The sequence below is a fragment of the Sphaeroforma arctica genome (assembly GCF_001186125.1).
Source record: "Sphaeroforma arctica JP610 unplaced genomic scaffold supercont1.353, whole genome shotgun sequence".
Classification (NCBI taxonomy): Eukaryota; class Ichthyosporea; order Ichthyophonida; genus Sphaeroforma; species Sphaeroforma arctica.
In genome coordinates this window covers 73,423-84,242 of record NW_014040205.1, presented here as the reverse complement: position 1 = coordinate 84,242, position 10,820 = coordinate 73,423, and the positions used below count along the sequence as shown (strand labels likewise).

At 42.5% G+C, this 10,820-nt stretch overlaps 3 protein-coding genes across 3 annotated transcripts; 2 read left to right on the top strand and 1 right to left on the bottom strand.

Moving 5' to 3' along the window:
• Positions 1–160: 160 nt before the first annotated feature.
• Positions 161–4,953, top strand: SARC_05509 (hypothetical protein; the record flags this gene model as incomplete). Its single annotated transcript, XM_014300638.1, has 10 exons — positions 161–519; positions 754–921; positions 1,027–1,173; positions 1,430–1,651; positions 1,878–2,031; positions 2,319–2,573; positions 2,911–3,052; positions 3,224–3,453; positions 3,593–3,729; positions 3,991–4,953. Coding segments are annotated over 10 exons (2,060 nt in total), but the record flags the coding sequence as incomplete, so codon positions are not given.
• Positions 4,954–8,087: 3,134 nt separating this feature from the next.
• SARC_05508 (hypothetical protein) lies at positions 8,088–9,449 on the top strand. The gene has a single exon (XM_014300637.1). It carries the CDS (start codon positions 8,120–8,122, stop codon positions 9,212–9,214), a length of 1,095 nt encoding a protein of 364 aa, XP_014156112.1. The 5' UTR covers positions 8,088–8,119; the 3' UTR covers positions 9,215–9,449.
• A 630-nt stretch (positions 9,450–10,079) lies between these two features.
• Positions 10,080–10,322, bottom strand: SARC_05507 (hypothetical protein; the record flags this gene model as incomplete). The annotated part of the gene is made up of 1 exon (XM_014300636.1): positions 10,080–10,322. One exon carries the CDS (start codon positions 10,320–10,322, stop codon positions 10,080–10,082), a length of 243 nt encoding a protein of 80 aa, XP_014156111.1.
• Between the last annotated feature and the right edge of the window lie 498 nt (positions 10,323–10,820).

Genomic DNA, 10,820 nt, shown 5'->3' with positions numbered 1-10,820 from the left:
TATACACATACGCACACACACACACACACATATATATATATATATATATATGTATATATATTAAAAGTGTATTGCGATACATATTTATCTATGATACATATTTATCTATGTATGTACTGTATTACATGCTTTTGATGAAGGTTTGTCCTCACACATGCACAATTAATTCTCGCACAGGCTGAGATTAACAAGATTTATCAAGAGCTCGTGCGCATTGGAAGAGTGAAATCTTCCTTCATCATCGACTCCGTAACCAAAAACAAGTCGGTTCGCAGTCGCTCTGGTGTACTACCCATTTCTGTAGCCACAGACGGCAACAACTTCAGTTGTGCATTTGATTGTCACTTCTGTCCCGATGAAACGGTGAAGAATGGGGCACCTAGGGACATGTCACGGTCGTATTTGAGTTCGGAGGGGACGTTTATCCGAGGAGCTATAGAGAACTTCGATGGAGCGGGCCAAATATTCAGGAGGTTATTGGAGTTGGAGATGATGGGTCATCCACCTGACAAATGCGAGGTTTGTATATTCTTTATGTTATGTTGCTGTGATTAGTTTTGTGGATTAATTAGACATGTGGCCTGCAGCTTCACGGTTGTTTGATATTTGAGTTCGAAACTCCCATTCTAGTGATCATAGATCTCTATTGGGTCCACATTGCTTCTCCGAAATGTTTTCACGAATGCACTCACATTTTCAGAGTTGTTGTTCGTGACTAAAATACAAATACAATACAATCACTCTTTTAAACAGATGATAATTCTGGGTGGTACTTGGGATTCATATGACGAGAAATATCGAGACTACTTCATCAATCAGATTTTCTATGCCTGCAATGAATTCCACAGAGTGTCTATTCGCTTAAACGGCGACCTCTCACATTTCACAAGAGAATGGGTGGGCCTAAATCCGATGCAAGCAGTATGTCACTGAGCTTTTCCCTTTGAGTACGAGGCTTGGCTGATCTTTTATCATACTCCGAGCGCTAAGTGCCTGACAGAATCAAAATTTTGTTCATTCATAAAGGGATTGCGATTCGACTCGCTTGGGAAGATAGCAGCAAATCTCCGACCTATGCTCTCACTGAGCGAAGAGAAACGAATCAACGAGACATCTGAATGTGCCAGGATCATCGGCATAGTATTAGAAACAAGGCCGGATTGTATCAATAAGGTATTGTACTTTGTCAAGACGTGATGTATACTTCGTGATTAGATTCGCGCGTTTGTACCCTTCTTGTGAAGCAGTTACGGAAGCTCTGTTTTCTCCGTGATCGCGTTTCGAGCCTGCAGAACTAGCTGATTGAGCACAGTGATCGTATATGTTGGGGATTTATTTCTCACCGAGTCTGATATAGTAAGGTTCGATGTTTATTTGGAATCGGCTCAATAAGGATCGCACTAATACTCAAAAATCTGTTTGTGAGCAGCGTTCACTCAACCGCAAGCGAACGTTGGGGTGTACACGTCTACAACTGGGAATACAACACACCGACGACGATATTTTAGAGCTGAACAACAGAGGCCACGGTGTTCAGAAGAGTAGAGATGCGTTGAAGTTTGCTCGGGATGCAGCATTCAAGGTAGATGGCCATTTGATGCCTGATCTTCCCGGAACGACGCCGGAAAAAGACTATGAAATGTTATCGGAGGTACATCACTCGCTTGGGTAGTGCAAATGCGTGTCGTCGCTCATGATTAGCTCCCAGTTCAGCTGATGTGCGAGTGCACAAATGAGACCAGAGAATCTATATGTGCTTCTTTGTATTGCATATGGGATGCAGGATTTGTTCAGGGTCGCTGTATAATCATGCTTACATGCTATGTCAACCATTTGGAAACAAATGCATTCTTACGTTTTGTGTGTGTGACTTGCAGGTGTTTGGGGGCGAAGAGTTGCAACTGGATTATTGTAAACTGTATCCTTGCTTAGATCTGCCGTATACAGTCACTCGCAAATGGAAAGAGGATGGCTCGTGGAAGCCAATGGCTGAGCATCAGTACCAAGAGTTCCTGGATATACTACGCCATGGTAAGTCCGACCATACGCATGGGTAAAAACACGCTACTTGTATGGATTGGTGTCAAAAATTGTATCACATCTACGTTACCCCCCTTTCCATTCTGGCCTTTTCAAATGCCTTCGTATAGTATATTCGGAACAAGAAATGAACTAATAATGTAGTGGAGATTGTTGTAGCCGGCCGGATATTTGGCATATGCTAGGTTTCTGTTCTGTGTATAGCTATTTTTTTTCTTCTGACACGCTTTTACTATCCTGAATCATCAATCTAAATCATGTGTTCGGAAATACACTAGGTATGGCGATTTGCCCACCATGGACACGCATCAATCGAGTTCATCGAGATTTTCCTGAGGCAACGGTTAAAAACGACTATCTGGGCTTTGTAAGTGAAAATATTAAATCAAATCTACAACAGCACATCGTACGTGAACTGAAGAGCCACGGGCAAGCGTGTTATGACATTCGATCGCGAGAGATTGCAAACTCATTCCCTGTGGACTGTGATAGCCGGGCACGACTATTCATGCGAGTGTATCGAGCCAACGAAGGTATGAGCTTTCCGATATATTTATGGCCGTATACGTACGTGGAGATTACACACTTCTGTAGATATAATGCTGAATGTATACAATGCAACTGGTAGTACAGAAATACAGGCTCAGTCTAGAGTTTGCCTTGTCCAGATTGAAAATCGTGTCAAAATTGCGTTGTCAGATCGATTTGAACGCCTATTCACTGATTTAGCAAATCAGACCACTTGGACCCAAACTTAAATACTTCGATGAACGTTATTTTAGTCGGCTGTATTATGTCACATATTACCCAAGCTGAAGGTTCCGGTGTTAGATCTAATTCTTGATTGTGACTTTTTTTTTAAACTGGAAGGCACGGAGATATTCCTGTCCGTTGAAATTCCTCGTACGGATGCCGCTTCTCCTGACGATGCTATGTTGCTGGGCTTGTTGCGACTGCGTTTGAATGATGTCGATTGCCGACGAGTGCGCGGAGAGCACCCAAGGATACCACAGTAAGGCACACACTGTGCTTTGTCTCAAGCACACTGTTCTTCCCACCTTGCCAGTGTGTACCTTTTACCACCTTCTCAAGCATAGTTTGCCGTTGTCTGATCGCTATCGCGTATAGATTTCTGTATCCAGCACGCTTTTTAACTCGCGGCATGACTCCTACACTTACCCAGGCATTACCTGAATGAATTTGCTGAGAAACCCTACGCACGTATTAGAGAGCTGCATGTATACGGCAATCTGAAAATGGTGACGCGCGAGCACACGGACCGGTCCAATTCTCAACACACGGGCGTGGGCAAGTTTTTGATGGCTTCGGCAGAATCTATTAGTCGCTTGTGCGGCTTCGAGCACATCTGCGTAATCAGCGGTGTTGGCGTAAGAGGCTATTACCGCCACCGAGGTATGGTCCTGAATGTACACTGTTATGTGTGTGATAAGAGCAGAAACCGGATGTTGTAACCTGCGCTCGTTTTCAGGTGTTTTTAATTGTGACTTATCCCTCATTCAACGGTTTTGCGTATCCGATCTTGCCTCTACAGGCTATGAGCTCACCGGCGGCAGTGGGGAATATATGGTGAAGAATTTGTCGGCGAACGAAGGCTTGGACAAGACCCCAGAGTTCAAATTATTCGGCCACACATATAGCGACTATGAAATGGGAGATGCGTTGATGCAGGTATGCATGTGGTGGGAGTCACTCTCAATTAGTGTGTACCAGTTCACCTTCGTTGGGTGTATTTGGGCCCATGACCTATATAACAATGCTGTGTATGGCATATTCGTATGCTTTGTATCTTTACACACCTCTTCCTTTTCCGTATGTTGGTGGCTGTGGCTCAAATTCATATATCGAGCTTACCGAATCAGTCCATAGTGCCGTTTGGTTGTATCATTTTGAGATCATTCTCTAATATTACCCCCTGCACTAAATCAACAGGCGAAACTGACTAATTCATGCCTTAGCCCCGAGGCACGAACCTATGTAAACTCCCAACGCGACTCATCGAATGTGCTGAAGCACTCTGTGCATACATACGCACACATACAGGATGGTCGAGCACAGCTTGTCATTCTAGGTATTCCGAAGACCGCCTCCAGAACGGCGATCGACAGCAATTCGATGTACTTGATGCTTGCCTTGCTGTTAATGCTACTATCCATGGCTTTGAAGTCGATCATGTGATCAAGAGATACCGAGGTCGCGCCAAAGTTAATCAATTAACGTTTCTGGTCCGAAAAGGAACCTTAAGCGATGACGGGTTGTCATCAGCTTCTACTTGACGCTGGTAGGAAATGCATATGGCTTCATGATGAAGAACACATAGACGGTAGTCGATATGGCCTGAGTAGTTCTTGAGAGCCTTGGTCACGAGCCTGTTATTATATTCTGGCTCATATCAGGCACACTATTGCTCGCGGTGGAGAAAACAATATCAGAAAGCATTGCATGTAGACCCGCACTACTCGATGGTACTTCGCGTTGCGCTAAGTTTTCGTATAGTAATACAAAATGTTTAATTTAACACTCATTGCGAGTTCCAGAAGCTAAAGACGTATTCATATATGCAAGTGTTTCATCCCAACTAGCGTGTCGAGCCACTGAAGTTAGGTATAGAAAGCGTACGTTACCCAGCTTGGTATTAATTATGCAGGATCTTCTACGAATGGAAAATTGTACGATCCATATAAAGTGGAACGTACGTGTACCCCAACGGATTTCCACGTATTTTTACTTAGACATAAAGACGCAGGTACTACAACTGTACTGCTTGAAACTTGAACCCACGACGACTCTGCAATTCTAGTCGGGAAACTCAACGAACGGCACGTGTTCTATCCATCCTGATATGTTTTATTATATCATTCAAACAAGAAGAGTAGCGTGGAAACTAAATCATCTCAAAAGATATACTATAGTGACTGTCCAGCTAATTTAATATCTGCGCGCGAGTAACAGTTGATGTTTTGACAACCTCATTCTAAATATGCCAACTCTTATGTATACTAAAGGTCTGGAAATGACATTTTTAGAGCTCGCTCGTAGTATCTGGTAATAACTTGAAAAGGTTCATCATTCGAAGTTTTTTTTCGGATGTATGAGACCCGTACTTTGGGATGTGGTGTAAATGCCGAACACGACAGTTGGTGATATCATGGGTGCAGCTTCCATCGGCTGTAGCATTTGTATACATGTACACAACGACAGAATAGGGCGTCTTCAAAGAGCTGTGACTGACCTATTGTAAACCCTTGTATTGTCAGGAAATGAGTCACTGTAGCTTAAGTAACGAGTGGAATATCTGAGGTACGCAAACGGGTATATGGGTTACATGGAAGTGCTCATCTTGGGGCAATTTTCCGGACAACATGACAATGCCAAATCGACACTTTATTTTTGCGTATCTTTATATCCTATGCTTCATATTGGATGCGATTTTCCGGACCATTGCACAGGTGAATCTTTATCAATAAGTGGCTACCGTGTTCTAGTTCGTCTGTAGTGTTAGCTTTGCAAGACACAAAAATAGGCGGAAATAATTTACTTACATCTTTAGCGCTATGGGCAAATAGTGTCATTTGATCTCGAGTCTGCGGACTTTGCCGATCACTACTCATAACTGACAGGAAGTACGACTCCTGTAGTTGCAGCAGTATAGCTGCAAATAGGTGTGTTTTGATATAGAGTACAAGATGAGGTTGCGAGACGATTGTCAGACACATGTATCACTTAAAACTTACACGAGAAACTTTGGATCGGATTCTGGTTCGCGATTAGCGCTCTTTGTGAGCGTCGTAGAAATCCTTCCAGTGAGCGACATTCAGATATTTGGCAAGTTGAATTTTCGGGCCAGACGATAAAATAATATCAGTTAAGAACAAGAAGTGCAATGTTAGGAGTTGTACACCAGTACGTATACAGGAGAATACGAGCTGGCAACTAAATATGGCTTGCGACGTGGTCAGGTAGTAGTCTGTATCCCACGGACAATAATATCAGTATATTTTCGATACTTGAAGTCCTATTCTATTGTACTCGCCTTACGCTTTGAAGATACGGATGAGATACACGGTAGAGGTAGACCTAAATATAAAATGCAAGATACGCAGTAGCTCTCTGTCGCGCTTGTAGTTTTGGCTGTACAAAACATGTCCGATGACTGTACTATTCTATAGGGGCGAAAAAAAGTTTGCCATTCAACTTGGCAACGAGACCATGATATTGATAAATGAATATTAATATAGGGTCCAAGGCTTTACACAGCCCATTGCAACTGTATTTTGTGCTACGAACGCGTGTGTGACTACGATCAGCTGATATTGGAGCTCATTACCTGATAAATATCATTTCTAGATTTGGCGGCAGCACCACCAACTCATAATAAAGTTCTACATGTAGATATATATATAGCTGGTCTGTTTATCTGATATACACACATATTTAAGAACCCTAGAAAAATCACTGCCCCCAGTGTCTGAGCACCGTCGCCTAGCGACCCCTTCTCCGTATACGTCTTCAGAAAAAGAAAAGGAAAAAAAGTCCACCTGGCAGGATCTTGTAAATTATTGATTCAGACACATCCTACAGGAAGACACAAGCTAAAAACCTCGCAAGTACATGTGTGCACCTGCATTCGCATACGGTTTTTATGCACGGGTTGTTTCACACAAAGCAGATAGCACCTAGTTTGTATGGACAAAGTTAAATTCACCTATGTTTAAATATACCAGGCCAGTGCGAATTCTTTATTACTGCTAACTTAGTTTTGCAACACCTGAATGCTATTTATGCCATCTCCAGCTTGACGTGTTACATCAACACATCAGATGCGTGATTGCCGCGAGTGAAATAGACATTAATCGAACATATACTCAATACGCAAAACAATACAGGTGTTTTTTTACTTCGTCCATAAAAAATTGTTATTCACTGACCAAATATTTACCTTCAATGACGGAAATATAGCAATGTCAGATAATTGCTCTCATGCCTACTTGCCTCATAGCAATCGATCTTTTCCAATTTGTTCCATTCTGTTTTCAAAAATCGCTTCGACATGACAAATGAAGCACTGTACACCAAGATGGATCATGTCAATAGGGAACCAATTTAAAGTTTCATTCATCCTTCAACCTACTTCAATTGAAAAATTTGTACCTTCCTAGAAATGTCTTTAACTTTGGATTTTACCTTAAAACCCAGAAATGTGTACAGTGCTTGAGCTAGCATATGAAGGACAAATGATATTGCTACGCCATCCGTTTGGTTTCTGGAATTGTAAACAAAGAATCCTGACGGAAGTCAGTGCTTCTCGAAAATGACGACCCTTCCGAATAGAGTAAAGCTGTTGATCGTGCATATGCACACTTTACCGAAGCAAACTACAGTACATATTACAATATTTGGCACATTTATAAGTACATGCAAGATACATTGCAAACAGGGTACAGATTAGAAGTTGATGCCCCATGAAGGTCACCCCGCACGCGGGTGTAAACTATAATCACAAAAGAAAACCTCGTCTGATACTTAGACACTGTGTCACACAGATGTTCACAGTGTGGGTCGTATGTGATATTGAACCTATCAGGTTACAATTCACTACAACTCAGAGTCTCAGACTGATAAGTCTGGCTGTATGCGAACATTTTAGTCAATCTGTCGATTCTTCCTTCTTGGGAATATAGATTCCTAATTTCCTTGGTCAGGTGTCCCTCTCATTGGTTTTCAGCCTAAAAATTTCCCTCCTTGGCAACCACTGTTTATTTCAGGGCACGAAATTTACTGGCCGATTATAAGAAATCCCCGACAACAGAATCTAAATTGAAACTGAGACGAGGGATTGGGTTTGCTGATTGCTCTGGCAAACAAGCCAATTTTATTTTTATTTTTGTAGATTTGGCACTGCACTCATACTGACAACTACCCGAAGATTGTATTACAATCGGAAATGCAGATGAAAAACCCGCTAGAATCCGTATTTTTTTTTATTACACATTTGATATATTATGGCACTTCTTTGATACGCTATCTTCACTTTTTGGTGGACTTGAGTTCGTACACGAAGATGATTCGCACTATTCTAAAGACCGCTATCCTGGCATCGGTATGCTCTACCGTATTCGGTGGACTTGAAAAGTTCGATGGCTCTCCAGCAATTAATAGCCCTATGAAAGGCTCTGGACAAGGCTCTGGACCTCGCCCTGACACCACCATGAGCACCAAGACAACCATGCACTTTGATGATATCTCTGACCGCCCCACGGACTACGAGACGGAATTGGAGACCGAGACTGTCACTATCACACGTGTGGTAACCGGCCCTAGCGGACCGAACGGTGACTGTATGGTACCCGAATGCGCGTCTGTGGTCGAGCTCACCCTCACTGGCTTTGATAGCCACCATGAACATGAATTTATTATTGATCTTGTCAAGGCACTAAATGTCGTTGCTTGCCAGGATATCGATGGTACTGGAGCCCCTTGCAACCTGCCAGAGCCAATTAATCTGGTTGATTACTATTCTTCGGTAAATGAAGAAAACGTAAACAAGACCACTACAACACTGGTACTTACAATTTGTGACGAAGCGTGTGCTGAAGCTTTCCTAAGACGTGTCACAAGCCGATTCTTTGCAGTCGAGTTGTTATTAGAGCTAAGACCGGGTGATAATAGGAGAGGATCCCTTTCAGGAGCTTTCAACGCTATCAACTCTTTGACTGGTCAGGTCACAGGCGCACCTTCCGAAAATCCAGACAGTCCCTTCAACCCCAACGGAGGTACTTTCACCTTCGACGAGATTGCTTGTGACTTCGCTGCAGAGGTAGAGTCAAATCTCACGAACTGCCTCGGAGAAAGCCAGTGCTACTCCGGAGGTATAGTATGTATCCAGTGCGAGTCTGGATTCATCCAAAATGTAGATCTTGTCTGTGTTGAAGACGCCCAGTGTTCCGTTCTTGCGCTGGAATCATGCGAGAACGCTGCAGACTTCTGCAGCTTCCCGAGTATTATCAACGGTGTCGCTGTTGTCACACCCGACGAGGGTCCTATTAGAGTGTGTCCCTCCAGTGATTGCTGCGCGACTCCGGGTCCTCAAGAATTCTCCGTTTTTACAACTTGTGATGGTAATTGCCCCTCTCCCAGTCCAGTCTATAGACGCTAAGTTGAATGTTCTTTTGCGGCAGTGGTTTCAAAAACCACGGCTGGCGTTTGATCGTCTCCCCCACCTCAACTCCACGACACCTCTGCTCACATTAAAAGAGTAAAAATTCTTTTTCCGAATCCTTGAAATACTTTCAACGCTTTTATTGTGTAGCTGATTTGAGGAGTGAAAGTGCTTCCAACTAAAGATTGAACGAAATGTATGTAAGTTTACTTGTACTACGTTGTCACTTGGGGCTCAATCGTGATTCTCGATGTCTTAAATTTCTTTCAGTGTCAGAAAGAACACCATAGCGCCGAGTTTATTGTGCTTTTGTGTCCTAGTCCTACAACCAAACCGGATCCTATAATGCCAATATATCTACACTACATGATTTTATTCTTTTAGATTATGTAGTATACCAGTGAATTAGCTTTTATTATATCGAATGTCCATATGGATGCGTGTCTTTCATCAAATTCATTTGTTCGACATTTGTAGCTGGATGCTGTACTGTCGCACACAAACATCGTGTATCCTTTATAAAAATCGAACATCGGTTCATATCCTCATCGTGCATATATATTGTTCTTCTAGATCAGTACGTGTTAAAAACATGATTGATTCACGTTAAATACGACTTTTACTGAAACATATTGCAAGCATAGGTAAAATCGTTGATGGTCCAGGGGAAAATTTGATGAAATCCCTCGCAAAGAGCTACCGTGAGCTACATTCATGAGAAATACCGGTTTGTGCGAGTCTTATTCCAGTCAAGATCACGATCACATCTACTTGCCGCCAAACTATAAGCCACTGCATACCCGAATACTTGTTTGCCTTTATTGATGGCAGCAGAGCCACTTCGAATTTAATACAGGTAATATCACCGATCTACAATCGGATATACAAACCTTTCATGCACTTTAGAGGTGCCCAATAATATCTCATCAATAACTCTGACGAGTTCTTGCTGGTTGAAACCCCGCACACTCCCAACACACGCACCCTCGCGGTAGACCTTGAAAGTAGGCATTGCTGATACGCCTTCTGCACTAGCAACCGAACGTACCTCATCCACATCGACCTTGTAGAATCTAACTCCTTTCGAGACATATTCGTCGGACATTCTAGCGTAAACGGGCACCGCTTGCCGACAAGGCCTAATGAAAATAAAAGGCACAAAGAGATCGTAAAGACATATTGAAAACAGATCCGATGGAATACTCTGATCTACAACCTATAGCTAAATATGTGAAGGATATGGATTCATATTATCGAGGGGTGGACACCAATAAAATTGAATCTTAACTCTACCAACACATGCCCGAGTATCACAAGGTAGTCAGTTTTGCCGAGCATCAGTAAACGCGGTGACTTCAAAACGTAATAAACGAGCTTTTTGTCTGTCTAGCAATGATTCTCTTCTTCACAAAATAAGATCGGGGAAAAAGTTAGACAAACCATATGTAGTAAATACTCTGCTTCATAGGTGATTATGACAACTATAAATGAGTATTAATTTAAATCAACATCTGACTATATAATCAAAATAGCTAGCGATGCTAAAAATATCACTCAATGCTCCTCAATCCACACGTATACATACACACACACACACACACAC